The 24,275-nt window shown below is 35.5% G+C and overlaps 1 protein-coding gene across 1 annotated transcript; it reads left to right on the top strand.

Annotated features, from left to right (window-relative positions):
* Positions 1 to 82: 82 nt before the first annotated feature.
* Positions 83 to 24,018, top strand: mio (GATOR complex protein mio). The gene is made up of 16 exons (XM_071589745.1): positions 83 to 439; positions 516 to 713; positions 849 to 1,130; positions 2,390 to 2,582; positions 4,163 to 4,365; positions 5,924 to 6,108; positions 10,044 to 10,177; positions 11,210 to 11,326; positions 12,337 to 12,547; positions 13,228 to 13,339; positions 14,090 to 14,220; positions 15,900 to 16,038; positions 17,816 to 17,954; positions 20,166 to 20,376; positions 21,570 to 21,823; positions 23,572 to 24,018. Exons 1-16 carry the CDS (start codon positions 319 to 321, stop codon positions 23,681 to 23,683), a joined length of 2,742 nt encoding a protein of 913 aa, XP_071445846.1. The 5' UTR covers positions 83 to 318; the 3' UTR covers positions 23,684 to 24,018.
* The last annotated feature ends 257 nt before the right edge of the window (positions 24,019 to 24,275 follow it).

Raw genomic sequence — 24,275 nt, 5'->3', positions numbered from 1 at the left:
GATTTTTAAATAATTAGGTAACAAAAATATCGCCATTGCAGTGGAATTAATATTAGAAATTTTCAAAGCACTGAATTGATATTTTTCACTTAACTTCCTAATTTAGTGTTTTTGTTAGGTTCTTGCCAGGCATCAGCTGTGGGCAAGTTGTTACGAATCAGTGAGTTTGAATGGATGAGTGTTGTTTATCGTGCTGAATTGCAACATTTTTACATCACCCTGCTCGCCTTTCTAGTTCGTAGTCCTCTATAAGAAATGATGCAGAGTACTTTCCGCATGTTTTTCATTGCGTGACGTTTACTTTGAGAAGAACTAAAAATGAGTGGCATAAAACTAGAAGTTCAGTGGTCTCCAGTGCATCGAGATAAATTCATTATTTGGGGAAATGATATATTTTTATATGAAGTTTCCCCCTGCAAAGATCCACTGAGACCATCATGTGGGTATAATGACTTTATATGTGTGTATATTTCAAATATTCATGCTTACGAAATATATTTTCTTTTTATCCAAAGGCCTGAGAATATCTGAACATACAGTTGCTCATCTTCTCGCTTCGAATACGAACCAGCATTATGTAAAATGCATTGATATTCATCCTCATCCTGAAACCGACATTCTTCTAGCAATTGGACAAGCAAACGGAAAGGTTGTACTCACATCATTCGGCTCAACGTCGTTTGATTCCAGGGGTCTGATTGGCAAGGAATTCGGTTTGTGAAATTCCATATTTTTTTGAACTTACGGTTGACTAGTGTAAGAACCATTGTATTTGAATCTAAAGGCATTATATATTTCTTTTTCAATGCGAATAATATATCCACCACTGTACCCACTTTGACTGGCAGCACCAAAACATGCAAGACAGTGCAATGCTCTCCAGTGGAGCCCGTCTGAGATTGGTTTGCTGGCTGTTGGGTTGGACAAGAATCGAGGCGACCACTCGGTTCTCCTTTGGGACGTAGTAAATGGTTCGATGGGGGGAAGCAGTGGGGACGGTTTAACAGCGAAACCCCTCCAGGAGCTCGGCCTGTCAGAGACTGCTCACTCGCTGACCTGGATTGCCCAAAATCCCAGGAGTTTAGCCCTAGGGATGAACCACAAGCACCTGAAGCTGTTCGACTTGAGAGGTATTATTTGAAGAGTGTCCTTTCTTCTTAAATGTGGCCCAGAACTCGCCCTCAAAATAGATCCAAATCCTGACACCAAGTCTTCATTAAAACCATTATTTGCATAACCATCCCATCTGTTGATTGTAAGTCACTATTCATTCTCTTAGTATACCCTTGACTTTTCAAGCATACTGTCATTATAACATTAATAGGGATTGGGTTTGAGCCGCAAATAGCATGGGTTGTTATGTTGTTTTATAATGGTGTACCATTTAAGTTAGCTCTTTGATGGACGAGTGACTAAACACTTCAACATTATTAGGTACCGGCAATTAGCATCCCAACGCTCAGAATTACAATGAAACCTTTTTGTGCTTCACAATTTTTATCTGCCCTCATTCCATCCAAAACGCCTAATATTTTCCTTCCTCTACCACCCATTATCCAACATATCCCCTCTGTCACAAATGTCAACATTCTATTGTTACTCACTTTACCTTACATCCTTTTTACCTGCCTTCTTTGAACTTCTGCTAATAGTCTTCTCAAATCCTCTTAGATTCCTACTATTGTTAGTTCATTTTCCTTTCCTTCCATTTTACTTTTTCCTTTATTATTTACATTTATTTTTATTTCAAAAGCCCCCATTCTATGTGAATTCCCTTGACTCAATCATTAAGGTATAGACCCTATAAAATTGTTCCATATCAGATTTATGTTTAACTTTGTGTAGCCTAGGTATCACTTTAGTTTTCTTTACTGGTCAGTCTTCGATTTTAAGCATAAAAAATTGATGCTTTATTCGAGAGAGAGTTGAGGCTGATACTTTGTGGAAATCCATTCGTCAAGCACAAAGAAAGAATCAAAGATATCTGTGTTTTTTTTAATTAATGCCATTATATATGACAGGACACTATCCTAGAATGCAAAAAAACAATGATTACATTATTTTTGTGGCTAAATTGATGTTCCCATATTGAAAATGCTGCATTTTGTTATTTTTAAAATTTGCCAAAAAATAAAAATAAGGACCTTAAACAATGAAGCTTGCCCATTATTTTAGATATTATGTAAATTCCATGGTTCTTTAATATGATAACTTTTTGCTCTATTGCAACATTTTAAGACAAGCTCTTACAGTTTTCATGTTGGCAGATCATAATAGCTCCATGGAGGGTTATTACTGATGGTGTTAATAAAATAAGTACGTCCAGAGCGAGTTCAATTGGCACTTCTAGTGTAGGTGCAGAAACTAGGAAATTTTTTTCCCCCTTTAGATACTACAAAACCAGTGAACAGTACCCCAACTAAAGCAGTATTTGGGCTGATAGCTGATCCTCACAGTGAGCACCATTTGGCATCATACGTCGAAGGACAGATCTCCATCTGGGACCTGCGCAATTTTGAGAAACCCATTCTTACCCTCTCACAGAGCAAACCATTCACAAAAATGAGCTGGTCGCCTACAAGGTGAGGCATAATTTTCTCTTTTGTTTATGAGTGGTCCAATCGTTACAGTATGAATTCCCAAAAATTACCATGAATAGGAGTGCTAATAAGTACTGAATTTTGACTCAAAAATGTGACAATAGTTAGAAGTAAATTTATAAGTGGTATTAGACTCTATAATAAGATACAGGAGGATGTTAAGGAAAAAATCATATTTGTTAAAACATTGATTTATAAATTAGTTAAAAGTTAAATTTTATGCATTTGGTAAGTGATCCATGCTTAGCTTTTTGTAATTTTTGAAGTATCTCAATCAAATTGGTTGGAAATCGTATCTTCTTACGTATTTCACTGAGTTAATCTGCAGCCTTGCCATGCATACATGGGTGGTCCGAAAAGTTTCCGACCTCAAGAATTTCAGAAAAAATGTGTTGTATCTTGTTAGGTCGGAAACTTTTCAGACCGCCAGGCATTTAAGAATTAAAATGCATAAGTTACGTCGATTTCTGATGCAAACTTTATACTGAAGAATTTTTAACTTTAGGATGCAGTCAAATACAGGTACCTAGTTCCTGGAGTACATAATACATAAGAATAAAAATTAATCATGGCAAAAATTATATTTAGTGTGCATACTTTTTGATTAAAATGATACCAAAGTTGGGGTGAATAGACAATGCATATATATCATCATTCCATGCTAAGGATAGAACTTGCTTTACAGTCAACACAGTCCATATCTACCCAATGTGACAAAGCTGAGAGTTATTAGAACTCCAATGATAAGAGTATGGATTAATTTGGAAAATCAATGTATGTGAAAAGTGCTACATGGAGGCATTAAAAACTCCATTCGTAAAAGAAATTTAGCATTTTTTATTCAGTTAATCTGTGATAGGCAAAATTTACAAATTAACAATAACCTGGCATGCATTTTGGACAATTTAAGAAGCTAGGATTTACACAGCATTGTCCTAGTGGCCAAGCTGAGTTTCATTCACTAATGAATCAGTCTGTGTCTTGTGAAAGGAATTGTGGGATTGTGGAGGGTGTGTCCTGTGAGTATAACTGCTTTGGATTATGAAGTGCATTCTGCAAAAAGAACTGCAGCAGAATTTTGGGTAGTGCACCCAGTGAGCAGAGCTGCAGGTAGGAGGAGTGCATCCTGTGAAAGTAAGTTTGGAAGGGGAATGTGTGTCCTAGGGGATGAACTTCTTACAGTAAGGGAATGCATCTTGCAATAAGAACCATGAGGAACAACATCTTTGCTTTTTTGACATCCAACATACTTGTAAGAGGCATTTTCAAAAAGCAATTTTGGTTATAAAATAAATGTATGCATTAGAAAAAGTTTGTCTTGATAGTTTTAGTTTCCTACAAACCTACTTCTTTTTTCTACATTAGCTCTTCACTTCTTAGGTAATTTTGAACCAGCTTTTTTAATCCCTCAGCTTTGAAGTTTGCCTGTAATTATTTCTCTGTTGTCTTGGCAGGGTCTTAATGAAAATTAAGTTTCTCTACCCTTTGACTAAACATTGTCGCATTAATTTATAATATTATCTCTCATTGTTTATCTTTTAACCATTATGTTCTTTCCTAAGGCGTAATCTGCTTGGCTCCTTAACAAGAGACAGTTCTTACCTCTACCTCTACGACATTCAACATGCTGTGGTTGGTAGTGCTGATGGGCCAGAACCAGCAATTGCAATTGAACGGAATGTTAAACTTGAACCGCAAGCTATCCTGGCTTCATTCTCCTGGCATCCTAGTCATGAAAACAGGCTGCTCGCTATCACAGCCAGAGGTGAGCAGATGCAAAGCTTAGCTGCATTTTAGCTAATTACATATGTATGTACACTCACTACATTTTTTGGTTTAGAGATTTTTAAAAACTTCTAAACTAATAATTCATTAACTAAGGAAGAGTTTCTAAACTCTTCCTTAGTTAATGAATTACTGATCGTAACACTTTTCCACTTGATAAAATTCAATTTATGGCCAGGTTTTGATGTATTACATCATCATCAGATGTTAATGACGTAATACATCAAAACCCAGTCATAAAATAAACTTGATCAAGTGGAAAAGTGCTTTGATCAGTTATTCATTATGTTTGACTTCCACCGCATCACGCCTGAAGCTACTCAATTTGTTCTTCCTTAGTTCTTAAAAATATGTTCTCTGACTCTTCTGTGCTAGGCAAAACTTCATTGGGAAACCTTTTTGTTTTGATACTTTAAACTTTTGTTTTCATATCAAGTTTGATTTAATTGGTGCATGGCTTTATGATCTTTTCAATAGCTCAGTGTGTTTTTGAGAATGACATGTCTTTTTTTGATGTATATTTTTATTCTGATAAACTTACTGTTTCATCATTCCTTGGTTAAAATGGTATTTCTGTAGACTTCTCTTTCCCCATTAATTGTGTATTACATTTATGCTGCATGTTAGCATTGGTATTAATCTTGTACTTAGATGTGCTTTGCAATGTTGCTTTTGGGTAAAATTCCAGCCATGTGTTCCAAATTATGTTCTCACTTAGAATTGACATTACTGTGTGGTAAAGGTGTCCATTTTTAGGTACTGTCATGAACCTTCATTAAAATATAAGAGAAACATGAGGTAATGAGCATCCTGTTTCTCTTAGAATGGCCATGCCAGAAGGTAGATAGACCCAGCCTAATAATAGTGATCAATTCCATCACCTAATGCTGTAAAAACCATTGGGAAACTTCACTAAATTATATAAAAAACACAGATAATACAAATTTTAAAATTTATGGATGATGTAGCTTTCTTATTTCTGAAAATAACCTCAGTATTCTGAATATTATTGAAATATAATACGTCCTAAATTTTCATCTCGGTTTTGCCTTCATTTTGAATTAAGATGTTATTATTTTAAGTTTGTTTTTAAAATGTAATTTCCAATTTACTAGTTTCATGCAATCTGTGTATAATTAAACTGGTCATTAAAAATCGTGACTTGAATCTATGCTATCTTATATGCATAATAACTTGGCAATTGTAAGGGACAGTCAAATGAAAACAGAGTAATGGCCATAACACACAGTGTCTGTGAAAGGTGACAGCACTGTTGTTACATATCGTTACCCCCATTGCTGTGGTAGGAGAACTGCATGGGCCAGACCAGGCATGGGAAACTCACTGGCAACAGAGTATGGACATGCAGGGTTGCTACTTCGAAGACTTTTGAGTGAATGTTATCAAGTCTGGCAATAAATGTTTTTTAATCCACTCAGTCCTACTACTGTTGGGACAGACCTTGTAGTTACTGAGGGGATACTTGTCAGCATTAACCTGAGCAAAACAATGATGTATATATTTTTGTTTCTTTACAGGTAAAATATCAGATTACACAGTCATTGAGAGGATAACTCTGAATTGGTCACCATCTTCAAAGTTGATATGGACTTATGGACGGCAGACCTTGCGCTATATGAATGAGACTGATCCAGCTTATGCCTGCTTGGATGATATCTCTGTTAAGATAAAGGAGAGAGCTCTGAATGATTATGGTCTCAAGGTACTGTTGATTTGTTTCCTAAATGTGATATAAATGGAATTAGTAATAGAGATGAAAATTTTTACAATTTTCCACTTAGTAAGGATTTTTAAAAAGTTTTTGTCTCTAGCATAACTTAATGTAATTTTCATAACATATTGAAATGAAATGAAATTATTGACTTTGTAATTCCACACACTTTATTTAAAAACAAGACCTCGGTGTCGACGTTGAACGTCATCATTAGGTGGTCCTCATAGAAGCATAAAGGTTATAATGTAGCTGGGAGGGAAAGAGAATTGCATCTTTGGGCATCAATCATTGACTTGTAAGAGTGGAATCTAGGAGCGGGGAGTGGAAGGGAAACAAAATTTCATTGGCAAGTCATCCTTTCAACTGATGCATTTCAAAATTTCCAACTGCTCCTAAGCATCGAGCCTTTGACCTTTATTTTCAAAATGAAGGATTTTAGTCACATAGTCACTTTTGTGGTCATTCTTGATGAGGTGCTTCGCAAAGAGGGATTTAATGTTCTTATTCTTTACACATGTTTGGTGTTCTTTTATCCTCTCTTTAAATTTTAGTTCTGTTTGCCCTATATACTATGTGTTTCATTCCAAACACTTTAATTCATACACTCCACTCCTCTCGTCTTTGGGAACTTTGTCTTTAGTGTGAGAGATCAGGTTCTTAAGGCATGAACCACTGTAAAAGGCATATTTAATTTGTATTTAGTGGGTGAACAGGTTATGATAGGTAATTAGATCAGTTTCTAGCACATTAAAATTCTGTCAATTCTAATGTACAATTCATGTGTGAAAAAGAGGCCGAGTATGGGTGTCATCCGGGTGCCGAGAGTTGATTTACTTCGTGGTTGTAGTGAATGGGAGGTTGGGGCCCTCCTGCTTCGGCTCGGGTTTAAACCACTGTGCAATGGGCTGTTCTCCAGGAAGGGTCTGTTCATGAGGGGGGAAGAAAGGTCCGTTCTCTGTCGGGGTAAACCCTGGTTGTCCAACTGTTGGTCTTTGAGATGACACAGTTGTGAGGGATGGGGTGAGGTAGGAAGATGGAGGGGGTGGATATAGAGTTCTTATGGCGACAAGTAGGAGATGAATTAATTGAATGTCATTGCAAGTAATAGGGAGTGAGACTGAAATAAATTGTCACTTATTAACTGGTCATTTTGGATCCTGTGTTGAATTATTTCTAGTTGTGCGAGGGCATTTAGTTAATTCCCTTTCCCTTGATGTGTAGTAATTTGGGGTTGAAGTTGTATTTTTGATCGGTTTCAATTATGTGTTTTGCAACTATTGAAGATTCATCTCCTTTCTGTAGACACATTTGTTGCTCACTTGCTCTTGTTTGGAAGTCTCTGCTTGTTTGACCTATCTATTTAGCAGGACAGGAGTCACTTGTCAGTTCATCTACTTCATTTTTCTGTATTCTGTCCATTTTGTCTTTTGGATTGCTCTATAGTTTTGGAGAGGTTTAAAGGGGTGTGTAAGGATACTTCATATTTATCCTTGGGGAATCTATTGACTTTTTTATTAAACTGGTGGCTAATGTAGGGTATCCTGCACCAGTGTTTGTGAGTTTCAGGTGGAGGGAAATGTTTCCAGGATTACAGAATTTAAGCTCTGTAATGCTTAGGTTTTCATCTTATTATGTGATAGGGTGTCTATTAGTATACTGTATTCATTGTAAATGGCTATGGTTTTTATGGTGCCTAGTTCTTTACTGTAGTGGGATTTGTTGAGTGGTATGTTGAGGAGTCTGTGTAGCATCGAGTGGAAGTTGGCTAATTGAATCCTAACTCCCAAAAATTACAGTAAAATTAATCTTGAAGATAATTAAATACTTATTTATTTGTATTTACTTTTCTAAAAAAATATAAGTTTCGAATACCTGGGCTTTCTTAGAAGTGTTTTATTTCCCAAAATAAAATGATGTCAACAGTAATATACGAGGGTCATCCGGAAAGTAGTACCCGTTCGTGAAATAAAGACACAAAAGTAAATATTAACAAACATAAAAAATTTTATTTGAAAGAGGATACTTTAAACTACTTCTCAACATAATCTCCAAGCAAATTAAGGCATTTGTCATAACGTGTGACAAGTTTCTGTATTCCTGCTGCATAGTCCTTCGCCGCCAGCTCATTGAGATACGCGAGGGACCCATCTTGCACAAATTTTTGCATAATGCAGATGGTGTTTAACAATTTCATGAACAATTGTTCGAGAAACATTGGGGAAATGCTCACAGATGTCATCAATTGTGACGCGCCGATCGTTCCTCACGAATTCGTCAACTGAGCTCACCAGTTGGTCTGTAATGACAGACGGTCTCCCCGAACGCTCATCGTCGTGTGTGTTCCCCCTCCCCATGTTGAAGTTGCGACACCACCGCCGAACAGACGACTCGTCCATTACATTGTCTCCATACACCTCCTTTAATTGGCGATGAATATCACATGGGCGAACGTTTCTTGCATTGAGGAATTTAATCACTGCCCTCACTTCACAACTGGCGGCGTTCTCAATTTTTTTAAACATTGTAAACAATCACAGAAACAACACAGGCAATGCTAGCGTCACGCAACTTGGCTCAGAGAAGGCAGACAAGCCACTGAAGCTATCTGACCTCGTCCAGCGGCTACTCGCGTCGTCAGCACTTCATGCGGCACGAACGGGTACTACTTTCCGGATGACCCTCGTAATATGTTTTAATTCAAACATTTTGGTACTCTCCGTACTTTCCTATTATCTTTACCCTCGCATTCGTTTGCCCTGAGAATCCCATATTCTCCTTTAGAGTAAATAAACACATAGCATTTAATTAATAACTGATCGTAGCACTTTTCTATCAGTTATTCATTATGTTTGACTTTCACCTCATCATGGCTGAAGCAACTCAATTTGTGCGTAGCATTTAGTTGTGTAACAAATAAGTCAAAAACTATTTACACTGCATTTTTTTAATCAGTATCATATTATGACTTTAAATCAGTACCAGTGATTTTTTTAAAATTCATCCTTAGGCAGTCATTGTATTTTCTTGGCTATGTGGTTGCTTTAGCTTGCTGAGGAAAATATGTTCTGGTATTCACTTGATGATACTTCTCTGTTCTTGTGAAACTTTAATTCCATCCTTATAAAAATAGTTGGAAAATGGAAAGAAGCAGATTTTCCATTGCTAAAATGTGTAAATTAATCATAGGGAATGAAAAAGGAGAGTCATTGTGTACTATGTATATCCATTTATATCGTGACATATTTTCTACATATGTTAGTTATCCGTATTTTTCAATTCTTTGTACATCATCATATGTCCATTAGCCCTGGTAATCAAGAGTTCTCTGTTGATACATGATCTTCCGCCTAGCTTCAGGAGACTGGTCAATACTATTATTGAAAAATGCAAAAAGTCTTATTTTTTCCATTACAAGAGAAAAATTTCACCATACTTTGACAATATTGGTTTCTATCATCATTTAAGAATATGAGTGCATGATGAAGATGCGGTATTTGAAAATGGAAAATTTCACGCATTCTTTCAGCCGCGGTGTGTACATTGTGTTTGCCAATGTCATCTAATTGTTTCAAAATATCAGTCAAGTCATAATTTTTACTGCTATTTTCCTAGTATATCTCAACTTTGGCAACTGCCTGACACCAAGTGGGTTTACAGAAAATAGCTCATAAAATATTGTCTTAGTACAGGCATCTTAAATGTAGTCTGTGTGTTTCTGTGCTTTTCCACTGTTTACTAAAGTGTCAGAGCTGAAGTTAATTTTAATATAAACACTATTCTTTCTTTGCAATATCTAATACTCTGGTAATTCTAGAGTCCTGTGATTCTCCCTGTTAACAGTATTTTTTCTATAGAAAGATATAGTTGTATGTGATGCATAATGAATGTTGTGATTGCATTTGGGCTCATGTTTCCATGTTCAGCAAGATCTTTGGCAAAATGCTGACTTAGTGGCGGAGGATGAAGGCCTGAAGAAACTATGGCGATGGTTGAACACCAATCAGGCATTGATGGGTGAGGAGGTCAATTGTCGAGTGGTGAAACATCCAGGAGTTCGGTAAGTCTAAAGGAAGGCATGTTATCTGCAGGGTGTTTGAATTATATTTTGATTTTAACCTGATTGAAGTAATCAGCAGCCATTCATGGGGCAAGTGTGTTTGTAGTGTGCATATAGCATGTAAGTCCTGTTTCCTTCCCAGGGTTCCCTGATAACCTCAGAAAGGCACACTTCATTTACTCTGAGTGTGTGTCTTAAGCTCATCTATTGTGTGGAGTTAACTATTCTGTAAATAACCAAAGGGCATTCATATATAGTTGCTTTCTTTAGTTACTGCATGTGTCACTAATCAGTCTCCCCACAATTCATGCCAAATTTTATTACGGCCATTGGAGAATACTCCTCCCGTCAATTTCTTATTTTCTTATAAAACTGGTTAAAAGACACAAATACAGAGGCTTTTTCAAATGGAATAAATACATATGGATGCCTAAAAATACCTAAACAGTCCAAAGAATTACGCTTCTGTACACACTTCCATTCAGAGAAGTTTTACAAAATAATATGAAACGAAGACAATTTAACTGCATTTGGTCTTCTATTTTCCTGATTCATTCACTCTGATTATACTGTATTGACATACTTCATATGCATTTTGGGTTAATAACAAAACCATAAGTATTTGTGTGCATAAAAGAGGAAGTCTTCCTGATTAATACATTTTCAATTTTATAACTTCCCTAATTTTCGTATTAATTGAGCTTTCACCAAAATGTGCACCAAAAATCTAATTTCTTTGGCAAATGCAAATGTTGCCATCATTTTTAGCTCATGAAGACCATTAGGATGGTGTGTTAGATAGATAGATAGAGGTCTTCATTTGGACAAAATTGAGACCAAATGGTCCCTTCTTCCATTTAACCCATATCCTTTACATGTGTTATCCCTTTACAAAATCAGTTATGAATGACTTTTCTCGAAGTAGGAGTTAGCCACGAGGAAGTGTCAGTTTTTAAGTTAGATTTTCAAATTTGACCCATAAATAGTTCATCTTCTCTAATCTCAATGTTGATATCACCTTTCCTTATTCAGGGCAATCCTTAAAATGGGGCCTTACCAATCAAATGGGACGCCACCAAAGTCTGAAATGAACTGTGTGCCATGGTCAGATTTGGGGCCATCTTGCCAGTCTGCAGTGAGGATATATCGGTGAGGATTTAAATATATGTCTACATATTATCCTAATAATCCCCACTTGGCTATGTGACACGGTGTGTGAGGTTACTAACCAGCAATAAAAATAATGATAACAATATTAATGGTGTGTCTAATTAATCTGATGAAAAATTTGGTACATATCAGTAAACTGCTTTACTCATCAAACATTGGAAAGACAGTCACACGCATATCGACTTAAGAAACCTGTAATTATCCCTCTTTGAGTTGTTCCTGCATAGTTTTCTTTTCAGTAAATACATTCTTTGTGTTTTACGAATATAATATGAAAGATAGTCCCACAAATGAATCTGTGTGCTTGATTTTTGTCAAGTCTGAAATTAGTGCAGCAGCAAGTACTATACTTTAGTGAAGTGCCCACATCATTTTCTCATGAGTGAAAGTATTTTTGGATTTATTGGGATAAATATAACTGAACCTTTTTGGAGTGTGAGTTGTAAATACATCCTATACCATTGAGAAAGAATTAAGTGAGTAAATTAGTGTAAAATACAATACTGATTACTTTATTATTAATTCTGTATAAGTTTTAGTAACGCTTTTGTTTGAAGTAATCTTTAATGAGAATGATACTAGCTTTTAAGTTCTGCTGTTGAAGCTCTTTCTTTGTTGCTTGAAGTTTCTATTGTTATTGAATTAATTAACATATTTCTATCATATAATTCACTTTTTCTGAAGCTTTTTTTTCTTACTTATCATGGAAATTTGATTCTCAAGATAAGTGATGATAGCAGTTAGTTACTTGAGTAACATATGGCATTTCTAATATACATTTCATTTCATAAGTACAACATCTCGAATTACTGTTTCAATTAAAAAAAATGAAAGTATGCAAATGGCTCATCATAATTTTGGGATCTTTCAATAGGAATAATTTAACCCTGAAAAATCTAAGGTTTGCATATTTGAGAGCAGCATGTTCACTGATGTCAAAATTCTCTTTGTACCTTCTGCAACCCACTGTAAATATCTTGTGGCCATAGGAGCGAGGAACGAGAGAGGGCCCTGCAGCTCTGTGGCTGGCGCTTTGAGCGTTGGTGGCTCGAGAGTGGTAGTGGTGCCGTGAGTGGCATGGTTGGCATGGGCAATAGCCTCAACTCCTTCCTGGACCGACTTGAGGCCGAGGAAGAGGGGTCACATACCAGAGTGGCTGCTATTGCCATATTCAACTTGCGGATTCGACTGGCCATTCAGGTGAATGCAGCAAAGGAAAAAATAGAATGGAGCACTCACTAAGACAACAAATATAGCACAGCCAGTCGCTATTTTACTATAAAAATATCACGTTCATGAAAGTTTACCAATCCAAACCCTCTCTTCACATGAAACTTCTGTTATACTTTGTTTTGCATTTCTGCTGAAATGAAATTAATATTTATTTAGTAAGTTTTTATAATTTTTTATAACCGTTTTCTGCACCCTGACCCCCACTTCTTGTGATCAGTCATGTCATTTTCATTGAAAGCCTTCTTGTTCATGGCTTCATGTGCTTTGTGGTGCAAACTTTTCTGTGGTTATCACTTTTTTCGTCTATGGTCCTTGGCCATTGTTCAGGGCTAATGTATGTTACATCCCATACCTAATGTTTTGCTCATAAAATGTAAATTTTTATGGTCCCTAACCAGACACATATATTTTTGCAGTTCACCTTTTAGGTGTACATTTAAGAAATATCTCAAGCATTTTCTGATAGATAAATGCTATTATGGTGTGGAAGAATTTCTGGAGTCTACAGAACAGTGAAACAGCTGATTGTTTGTTCTCTGACTTGTCCTATATTTTACTCTGTGAAGTCTTGGGACAGATAAATATTATTATTATCAATATTAATTTTAGAAGGCACTTTTCCTGAATGGAGACTATTTTGATTTCAGGTACTTAATGGAGGAGCTTCTGCTGCAGCAGCCACTGCAGTGTCCATGAATGGTTCAGGGGCAGCAATGGTTGATGGCAGCAATTTGAATATTGTAGCAATGGCACTCTCTGGTAAGTTATTTATAAAATATTTCTTCTAATATGTTTAAAAGGGAGATTAATAGTGAAAGGCATTATGTAGAGGAAATGTTTACTATGGGAAGGGTCCAGTTTACCAAGAAAGTTTTCACGTTGTGATGATGGAGGCTTTTAAACTGCCAAAGAGACTTATGTTGTCAGTTATGGATGTTGTCATAAGCAAGATGATATTGAGGCCCATATTCATAAGAGCTATGTTGTTGTAATTCACTACTGCTGTGACCATCTTGCCTAGGCTATCCACAGGCTCAAAGGGCCTTATTTGCATCTGCATTCAAGCTTAGAATAATTTATAATGATGTTAAAACATTATTAGGTATTGAACTTTTTATTATAATACTTAATTTTTTGATGATACAATGTAGTGGGTCCTTAATTCTTCTCAATTCACATAATCAAAAATTTGCTTCTTAAGAAGTTTGTAAATTACTGCACAATTGAAAACTTTCATTATGGTTGCTTGTATCTCTGGAAGCTACATATTAATTAAGAGTCTTATGCTTCTCTATCAGTTGTTGAGCATTTCATCCAGCAAACACTCACCCGTTTCATCATATATGAGTTTTTTCTCATTAAGTCAACTGAAGAATTGAGAGGGAAAGAGAATTCAATTCGAATCAATAATCAATAAAAAATGTATGCTGTTCATTAAGTAATAACCTAATTATGTTTGTGTAGGAATTCATGTTCCCAAATGACATTTCAACATATTCTTATGCGCAGGCTATACTGGGGATAAGAACAGCATTTGGAGGGAGTTGTGCTTGGCGTCAAGGAGTCAGCTGATGGACCCATACCTGCGTGCAATATTTGCCTTTTTGACGGCTGATGGAGACAACTATGACAGTGTACTTGTATGTATTATTACCTGATGGGTGTCTTTAGACCCTAATACCTAATGAGAAAATGCATTTGCACTTTTCCACAAGTTTATTGGTAACGTACTACATATTTTGTTCCACAGAACCATCATCAGGTTCAACACATGTCAAATAGTGACCACTGCGTATTTATAACTGTTTGAGGAAGGAGGGGGGGAGTAAGTTAGGCCTGCACATGGAGGGAAGATTGGAGGGAGGGAGTAACACTGTTTGCTGTGGAAATGGGATTCTGAGGAGAGGAGAGTGGTTTATAAAAATTAGGTCATATAACAGAACATTTACATTTAACTGCACAATTTCAAGTTGTTCTCAAATATCAAGTCTTTTGCCCTGTATAGTTTATAATCACTCTCCTCTCCTCAGAATCCCATTTCTACCCCTCTTTGATTCCACATAGTTCTTCCCTTCATTCTGTTCAACATGCTCATGCTTTTCCTATCCCTGCCTCACTTGCCTAATTTCCTTCCCTCTATCATGATCTTCATCATTTCATTTCCTATCTAAATGCTCTGCAATAAACTTTCCTACCTCCTGTGAATTTATTTAAAAAATCTCCTCTCCCTCCATGCTAAGCACGTCCTTGTTTGTTTTCCTTGAATCCATTTTACCTTTTCCACCTTACTCAAACCTACATCTCAAAAGCCTCCTGATGTTGACCAATCATCTTGTATAACTGACCAAGTTTCCTTGCCATGCAAAACCACGATCCATATAAACATTTTCACTAATTTTTTCGTAGAATCCTTACTTAACCTCTCTATCATCAACTCTCTCCTTCCTTGCAAAAGGCTCTTTGCATATTACATTTCTTCTTCTTATGTCTCTGCTGCTTTGATACCTTAGTTTGAAACATGTCCTGGTAAAATGTTCCATTTCATGCCCTCCAATTGCAACATTTAACTTGGCTGCCTTCCATCTTGAAAACCTGAATACCTTTGTTTTGTTAACATTGATCATCATCCCCGACATATCAAACTGATTTTCAAATGCACTCTGCTGTTATTTAATCCCTTCGCCTGACTGCCTTACTAAAGTTTTAACATCCATGAATCTAATTGATTTTATAAAGCCCACAATAATGTTATATGTGTGAATCCCTTGTTGAATTCAAATCATTAGTGTTCTTTTAGTTGTTACACACACATTTTAATTGATATTAATAGAGTTTTTCCACAAATAACTACTACTTGGTCGACTTATGCTAAAGCACTTATTTGCACATATGTTAAAATATTTGACGTCTTGCATTTATTACACTGCAGTTGTTGTTATTGGCAAAATATTGCTTGATTTGTGCTTATTTTTTAATTTTACTTTCTTAAGCGTGTAATAACTCAGGTTGTTCCTCCTCTGTTTATAGACTGGCCTTTCCTTTTATCTTCCTCCTCCATACCTTTGGCTTTTATTTATTTTCTTGTGACTTCTATTAAACTGCTCAGGTACTTAGACAGTTTGCTGAGCTGTCAATCAATCAGCAATAATTGTAAATCAAACAGTTCCTTAGTAATTGATTTTGGGTTTATATTTTTCTCTCACAATTAAATTGGTTGCACAAGTGGCAAGTTATCTTTGCATAAGGCCATTCCATTTGAAATAATGGTACTTGATCGTATATTTCATATTGGTTTAAAATGAATTCAATCTAATTTCAGAATGAAGCAGGCATGGCAGTTGAAGACAGGGTGGCTTTTGCTTGCATGTATCTCTCGGACTCAAAGCTGAATGAATACTTGGAACGACTGGCATACCAGCTGACAGAGAAAGGAGATCTTGCTGGTATTTTGCTCACTGGTAAGTTAAGAGTGCTAACATATGCAAAGCCCTTATTTAATTTTCATGTTTAAATGGTAATATTCTGAATTTATATGTTTTAAATATAAAAAAATTGATTTATGTTCAACTGTGAACCAGTTCCACCTATCTTTCATGAAGTCCTAATCCTTTCTTATCTAGAGTCACCATGATTATAATTAATCAAATGTCACAATTGTCACATAAATGTTTTTTGATGCAATAAATCATAGGTTTTTTAAAAGATACACTTTTTACGAAGTTATGCTTACAAGACATAACCAAATTGTAATTAATGGCAGAAAAGCCTACACCCTGGTTATATTACCCTCAATCTGATAAAATGCATATCAGGACAAAATATTGCATTTTACCACGGACATAAACCAAAAAACCTCATTTGCTTTCTTAGGATGAGAGGAAAAAAATGTACATGAGTGAAATATATGGACTCAAGTGTAATGACTGACAGGCTTCACTGGACATACAGGCCATATATTTTGGGAAAGAATGAAAGAGCATGAAATATGTTTTCGTCAATGAAATGACTTTCCTGTATTTCTCTAACACCTTGAAATGAAACACAGATATGATTTTTGTCCAGAGATTGTATACCATGAAAGCAAGGGCTGAAGTGTCATCATTTAGAAAAATGCCAAATTTTCAATGGAAATTGCAGAGAGTAATGTAGTTCTAAATGTGGTTATAGTGTTCTACCCCGCTCAACATTGGGAAACCCATAGGTCTTGCACAGCTGTCTCTCACCCCCTCAGCCCCCTCCAACACCTCCCATACATAACAAGAAAGGTTTCCCAACCCAATCTGACCCTTGCCCATCAACTTAAACCCTTCCACCCGACAACCTCCCACCTCCTCTCCCACAACTATATACTTGGTCTTCCACAAAACCTTGGTCATGTTCGGTTAAATAAAAATTTAACTTGAAAAACAGCTACAAAATGTCAATTTTTCTTAGCATATTCTTGAACTGAGGATGCCTTTCTAGGGAAAAAACACATAAAATCAGATGTAGCCAACTTATTAACTGCTCTATAATTGTGGTATACCTATTGTGCAGCTCACATTAATATAAAATTAACACTTAATATTATTAAATGAATATGTAATACATTGCCATATTAAATACATATACATTACTCCCTGGTTATATTATAGGGTTATAGGGAATGGGCTTAGATCTGTGTTATGAGTCTACCATGCTGTTACCAATGCCTGAAATTTCCTGTTTATTATTGATATCATGGAAATATAAGGACCATATGAGGATTTTAATGCTTCATTATCGAGCATGGGAGTTATAGTTTTGCAAAAAACTTCATAACATTAGAGAGAGTGGCCAATAAAAATCACTTCTCCCTGGTGCTATATGTGAATAAGAAAGTGAAGTTGCCTCTGGATGGGGCAACACTATACACCGCTCCTACATCCAAATGAATATAAGAGCAGTGTGTAGTGAATTTAATTTCCTTATTGCCTCTTGAATTTATACATGGCATTATAAATTATCACTAACTTAATAATTACATCTCTTTCTGCTGGAAATTTTCAATTTTTAGTACCCTTCCCAAACTTTTAACTTTCCTTAAGGGTGTTGTGGAAAATAAAGAAACATAAATGAAATGAAAAATTGAATGAGATGAAACAGTGATCATCAATTTGCAAGAGGAATGAGTAGCCAATCGTGTGATCAATTTCTCTGAATGAGTCATTTAACTATACACCTGTTAAATTGCATGTTATATTTTGACCCATGAAGGAACCAGTGAGGAAGGACTTGATCTCCTGCAGAGATATGTGGATCTAACTGGAGATGTACAGAGTGTTAGTGTGTTAGCCATCTGCGCATTCTCTGTTGACCTCATCAAGAATCAGAAGGTCCAAGAATGGTTAGAAAGGTAAGAGAATTGCTTATCATAGCTCGTAAGATTTTCTTGACACATGAATATTATACATTTTTTCGGCATGGTGATTTCAGTGTCTGATGGTGTGATAATACAGAAAGACTTGGGCCTCATGTTTCAAGCAATAAATAAAATGTCATGATTTTGCTTATTCAGTTTTGATTGCATTTTGTGGAAAATCTTGGTGGATAATTAACTTGGAGTTAAAAGATATTAGTAACTGACTTGTAGCAGTTGTCCTGGAGAATGGACACATCACATACCCTAGGTTTGACAGTCTGAAAGTATGCCTACTCTGGCTCATGTCTTTATAACAAATGATGATTCTCCCCTTTCTCTTCGCACTGACAAGAGGTTCGCTAATGAAACTCAAACTTATTAGTTGAAGTATAAGAATTGTTAAATAAAAAATAGAATTGCCATTGCCTTCAAGAAGAAATAAATATGATGAAGGAAATAGCTGAACTATTTGGGTGGCTAGTATTTCTTGTGTACTTTCTTCTTATACTCAAACTGTAGAGAATTTTATTAATAATACTGTGAACATAACATAATGGCACTGGGTGCAGTTATTCTGTAGTATAAAGTGTTCACAAAGATGTAAAAAAAATCAATTTCTGTGACTTATGTTCACATACCTCAGTTTCATAATTAGTATTATAATTGTCATGATGAGAATGTGGCAAGATCATAATGATGTAAGTTTACGAGTTTACCTGAAATAATTGGAATACTGAACTCCTAAAAATCCTTGAAAATGGTATTGTGACAAGTTTCTTCACTCCCCCAAGGATTGCAGAACTGAAAAGTTGGCCACAAAAATTTATGTTTAATCCAATAAAATAATTATAATTACTGGTAATCTACTGATTGAGGGTTTTGGAAAGATGCAGGTTATACAATGGTACAACGATAATTCTCTTCTTTATCCTAATAAAACTCAAGCTGACATCTGACACTAAATTAGGCTCCTTCAATTCCACATACCTCCTTTCATTCCATCCAACATACCTACTCATTCATTTTCTTAACATTCTCCCCTCTTTCGCAGTCCTATAAATGTTCTATCTTAAGAAAAAAACAATTGTATCCTATAGCTTGATCACTTTCCTATGAGATCTATGACACACAAGCAGATCCTTAATTACCAAAACCTATATGAATTTTGAATGATGAGCAAAAATGCCACAGGAATCAGTATGATAATTCATAATCTTAATGAACTTCCTCTAGTTGATACAAATAATCTTATGAGTGAGAATTTAATAAGATATGATTCCCATTCTTCTGAATTCCTATCACTAGAATTTGCCATCTGTCATTTGATAATTGTATTGAAAATTCAATAAAAATAAAATATAAATTTTAAACAGAATGTCCATAAAATCTTTTTATTTATTAAACGCTTATTAATGTCAGATTTTTTAAAAGTTTAGGCGTGATGTAAACATGGAAAGTATTTGTAATATTTTGTGCTATACAAGGTTTGCATAAAAAGTATCAGTAAGAATTTTTTCCTGATTTGTGAGTTAAGTGCCGAATTCAGACCATCGTTTAAGTGTGTGCATGATCGCATATTGTATTAGCATTTATAAAATGACAGTGCACACCAAAATCATGGAAAATTTGGTGTTGCAAAAGATCTGTGCTAAACTCGTCCTGATGATCTTGAGAGATGACCAAGAGCACAGTTGTGTGTCTGCTTGCAAAGACCTTCTACATTTTTACGACAATTCCTCAACCCCTTACATTCACAACCCTGAACTAGCAGACTATTTCCTATTCCCAAAAGTGAAATCCTTCCTCAAAGGACTCTGTCATGTGACCCGAAGTGCCATCAAAGAAGCTTGTATGTATAATACCCTTAAGATCTTCTGGAATTCGCCTACCAGAGAGGCTCAAGTGGTGGAAAAGCTATTGGCAAAACTGTATTGATGCTCAAGGGATGTACTTTGAAGAATATTGAGGCATTGTAGCAATATCTGAACTAAAACAATTTTTCCAAAAATGTTCTCTATACTTTTTATGCAAACCACGTATTTAACCTAAAGTTTCCATTTCATAATAACAGTGGGGATTTCTCATTGTTTTGAGCTGGAGTCGTATTCATCAAAATTACTTTGGTTCATTTGGGTTTATGTTTGGACAGGTCATATTGTAGTTGAAATGTGCTAATTTGATAAATTATACACCCTGTCAATGCAGCTACCGTAGCCTGCTGGACAGTTGGAGAATGTGGAATCAGAGGTCCCAGTTTGATGTTGTGCTGGGTGCACGCAATTCCTCTGACAAGCCACCGCAGCAAGTGTTCTTGTCATGCAACTTTTGTGGCAAGAGTGTGTCCATGTACATGCAGGGGATCAACAGGAACCGGGGGCAATATGGTCGCCTTGGGGGAACCTCAAACAAGCACAAGGTATGCTCTGCGGTGTGAAGAAGAGTAAAAGCCATTCAGTGGTATCTTTTTAGAAATCTTCCCTAAATCATCTCGTATCAAATATGTATCGATTATAGAGTATGTTGAGGGAATTTTAACTGTCATTTGTTGGGTCGCAAATTGTTTAGTGTTGCTCAAGGCTTTGAATCAAACAAATTCATATAATGAAAGCATTTCCTACCAATTCCTAGCTGGTCACTGTTTGCATATCCACTGATGATTTTGGACTTCGTGTAATTGAAATGCTTCATGTAATTACCTAATTAAGTAGTTTTGGAAGATGATTTATAATATATTGAGTTCATTATCATTCACTGATAAGCCACAAAAACCTCATTAATGAAAAGGAAAACAGTGATTTTTCACTTTACTGATGTGCAAAGCAAAAAGCAAAAGTTGTTTCTTTCTTACTGTAAGCAAACAACTTTATTGATGGAGTGGTTAATGGTTAATAATTTTTGATTAAGTTTCTGGATTTTTCTTTGCTACAGAAATTGTGGAATTTAAAATGTTTTAATGCATAGTACTCTATGATGGACTAGAATTTAAAAGTGATGTAATAATATTTTATTCCTTAGTAATGGAAGCTTATGGCATGAAATTCATGTAATTGGAATAAATTACAACCATAGATTTTACCAATGATTTTAATCTCGTACATGACATTTTAATTCTAGGTACTATTATCCCCGGCAACAATTCTCTTCACCTAATAGGATAAGAATCATTAGTATCTACTCATCTTTGTTAATTGTCTTTTGGCAATGCTAATTGTTTCAAAATAATAAAAATGAGAATCTAAATGTAGTCCTTAATAGTCATAATTCCCTTGGTATGAATAAAATCATGCATTACTGGAAGAATATTTTGTGACCTGTAAGTTAAAACTTAGGTGTAAGGTAGTATGTAGTGCCAAGAGCCATCATAAACATATCCTTAGCTGGCAGACTTCTGTTAACAATAAATGCAAACAGATAAACTATGTAAATTTTAAGTAGTATCATGATGCTTAATGGTGGTCAGAAAAAGCTAGGGCTTAGTACTGTAATCAAGAGAACAAAAACCCTATCCTCAGGTATAAATCCTAGCTATTTTTTGGTACTCAGCATGCTTGTGCCGGCATGCCCCCATCATAGCACCTTTCAGATGTGGTTGCATTCAAACCATTTCAGATCTCATCATGCCCCAACTGCCGAAAGCCACTGCCCCGCTGTGCCATCTGCCTTATCAACATGGGGACACCCTCAGGGTTCCTCACCCAGCAGCGGCTCTTCTCAGATGAGAGGTTGGGGGGTGAGGTGGCTGTGTCGACAGTGGGCAATACTGTCATCAGGGAGAAGACACTGTCTGAGTTCTCCTCATGGTTCACTTGGTGTCAGACATGCCGACATGGAGGGCACGCAACACATATGTCGCAATGGTTCAAGTGAGTCTGCATGCACATTGTGGCAAAGCAGTGGGATCCTGAGTCATATTCAGGAGTTATATTGATTGTCAGAAGTTTCTCAGTTGGCAGCAATGCATGATACAAGGGCTTTATGATATGTAATTCAGTATTTTTATAAATCAATCCCCTAACCATTATTATTAGGCATTTTAAAATGACTGCAAAAGGATGTATTCTATTCCTCATGTGTAGATTTTACACAAATCCATTGAGTTAATATGTTATAAATATTTTGAAATCTTTAATATATTTTGGAAGCATTCATTATTACGTCACCATCTTCTCTATTGGATATTATATACAAGCATTAACACTATTAGTACTTTTTATAGTGTAAGAATTTGACATTTAAGAAAGTCTGCTGGTGTTCAACCAGTTTTACAATATCAGTTAATGAATACTTTTTGGCATAATTTAAATCGCTCAAATTTTGACTTAAATTCTTTGAAATTGACAGTCTTGCCCCCCCCCCTCTTCTTATTATGTTAGTTAATATCACAATCCAATCATCTTTATGATGTTAATGACGGCAATTTATGGAAATTGTGTAGTAATTTTATCACCATTCCTTTAAGTATAGACTGCTTATTTATGTCCTTATAAATATGTTTGAAATATGGCATCTGGTTAAATATAACAGGGGCAAAGGAGAGACTGAAAAGTTATATTAAATTAATATGCAGTATTAACAAGTACAAACAATGTATGCCCCTCATGGCCATTACATGGCTCAATATGTCAAAAGACCAGCATCAAATGTCCTTAGTGAATGCATCATTTTGGTTTTATCATTTTGTAAAAATTCAGTTGAATCCAGTAAAATCTTGTTTATTTTTTCAAAGTTGAAGGAACCAAAATGATGTCAGATTCCTTCTTACTTCTGCCCAAGCTTTCTTCAGCATTTATCAATATTTTTAAAACCAAAATAAGTTATTGAACATGGTAGGGAAGTGATTCGATTGCTAGAGATGGAAAATACAAGAAGGCCTCAGTGAATGAAGTGGAATTGAAAAGATATACTTAAATTATGCATCAACTGGTGGAAAAAGTATTCTGTCAGTGTTCAGGAATTCATTTTGTGATTAAGGTCATCTGCATCCACATAATACCCCACATTACACCAGAAGGTGTGTGACAAGGGCTCCAAGCATCAGGGGGGAAGGAATGAGGGAGAAGGAGAGTGTTTAAAGGATGAGGGAAGGGAAAAAACATCAACTTAAAATTAGAATGCAACAATTTCATAGTTAAGCAATCATTTGCCTTGGCTGTTAATGATTTTTACCCTCTGAAATTATTGCATTGTAATGTACATTTACAGGATGACTCCATATTTGAAAATTCAATCATTGGATGGATATTCAGCAATTCTGAAAGTTGTGCTGTCAGTTTTCTTTTACGTTTTGTAAAAATACAAAAACCTTTCAACCTCTCAAAAACCTTTATCACCATAATAAATGGCTGGTGCCAAAGGATTAAGGTAACATATATCGAGTGAACTCCACTGTGATCTACCAAACTGACCGATGTGTTTATTACTGTTTATGGGGTTATATAATTTTGGGGGTGACAGTTGTTATGGAAATATAATTTGTTTGTTTGCTCAAATAAAACAGGCTTTTCAGAGTTGATCAGTTTTAAATTTGATTACATGGTGTGTGAGAAAATAAAAGTTATGCTTGGAAACTAACTTGGGATTAATCATTGATATTACTTTTTTGATCTTCCAGACTGCATGCTGAGTGTCCAGTGACAGGTTGCACCTGCCGCTGCATGTCTTTAGATGCAGTTGTGAGGCTCGGGAGTGTCTCGAACAAGAGTGAGAGCAAGAATTCCATTTGATTGGGAGTTTTAAAACACGATCTCCGAAGTGCACACTTTCCAATTCAAAGTCATCATTGTTTTCCTTTTCATAGACTTATGATTTGAGTACTTCACGAAACTGCACCTGGCAAGCCTATCCACCATTTGGTATCTCAAATGGAAATTTTTATATATACTGAGGCAGGCTGTGTTTTTGTTGATTTTTTATGTCCAAGCAAGTGGCTTTATCCATTTTAATGATTCATAGTGAATCACTTGATATCAAATTTATGTAATTTTAATTTTATTGTTTTTTGTTTGTCCAGTTTGAAAGATTGTTGTTGAATATATATATGTAAATGCAAATTGTAACTAGTGAGTGAAAATATACTTATTTTTTTTAAAGAATTTTATTGTTAATATTAATTCTGTAGTTTTCTCTTTAATACATGTATCTTCAACACCTACATGTATGTGTGATTGACATATTCCAATCCAATTCCACTTAAATCTAATTTTTATTTGAAATGTTATTGATATGGAAAATTTTATGTTACTTCATTCACCATGCCAACATGTCAAAATTCCTATATAATTATGTACTACATCATTTATTTTGAATGACATTAAC

The sequence above is a fragment of the Hetaerina americana genome, unplaced genomic scaffold, assembly GCF_022747635.1.
Source record: "Hetaerina americana unplaced genomic scaffold, ioHetAmer1.1.p SCAF_4, whole genome shotgun sequence".
NCBI classification, from domain to species: Eukaryota; Metazoa; Arthropoda; class Insecta; order Odonata; family Calopterygidae; genus Hetaerina; species Hetaerina americana.
The sequence above is the reverse complement of the archived record's forward strand: the minus strand, read 5'-3'. Positions and strand labels throughout refer to the sequence as shown.

Coding starts and splice junctions, on each gene's coding strand:
- mio (XM_071589745.1), top strand. CDS start 319: ATGAGTGGCATAAAACTAGAAGTTCAGTGGTCTCCAGTGCATCGAGAT. Junction 1,131..2,389: donor GAAGCTGTTCGACTTGAGAG/GTATTATTTGAA, acceptor TTCCCCCTTTAG/ATACTACAAAACCAGTGAAC. Junction 10,178..11,209: donor GTGAAACATCCAGGAGTTCG/GTAAGTCTAAAG, acceptor TTCCTTATTCAG/GGCAATCCTTAAAATGGGGC.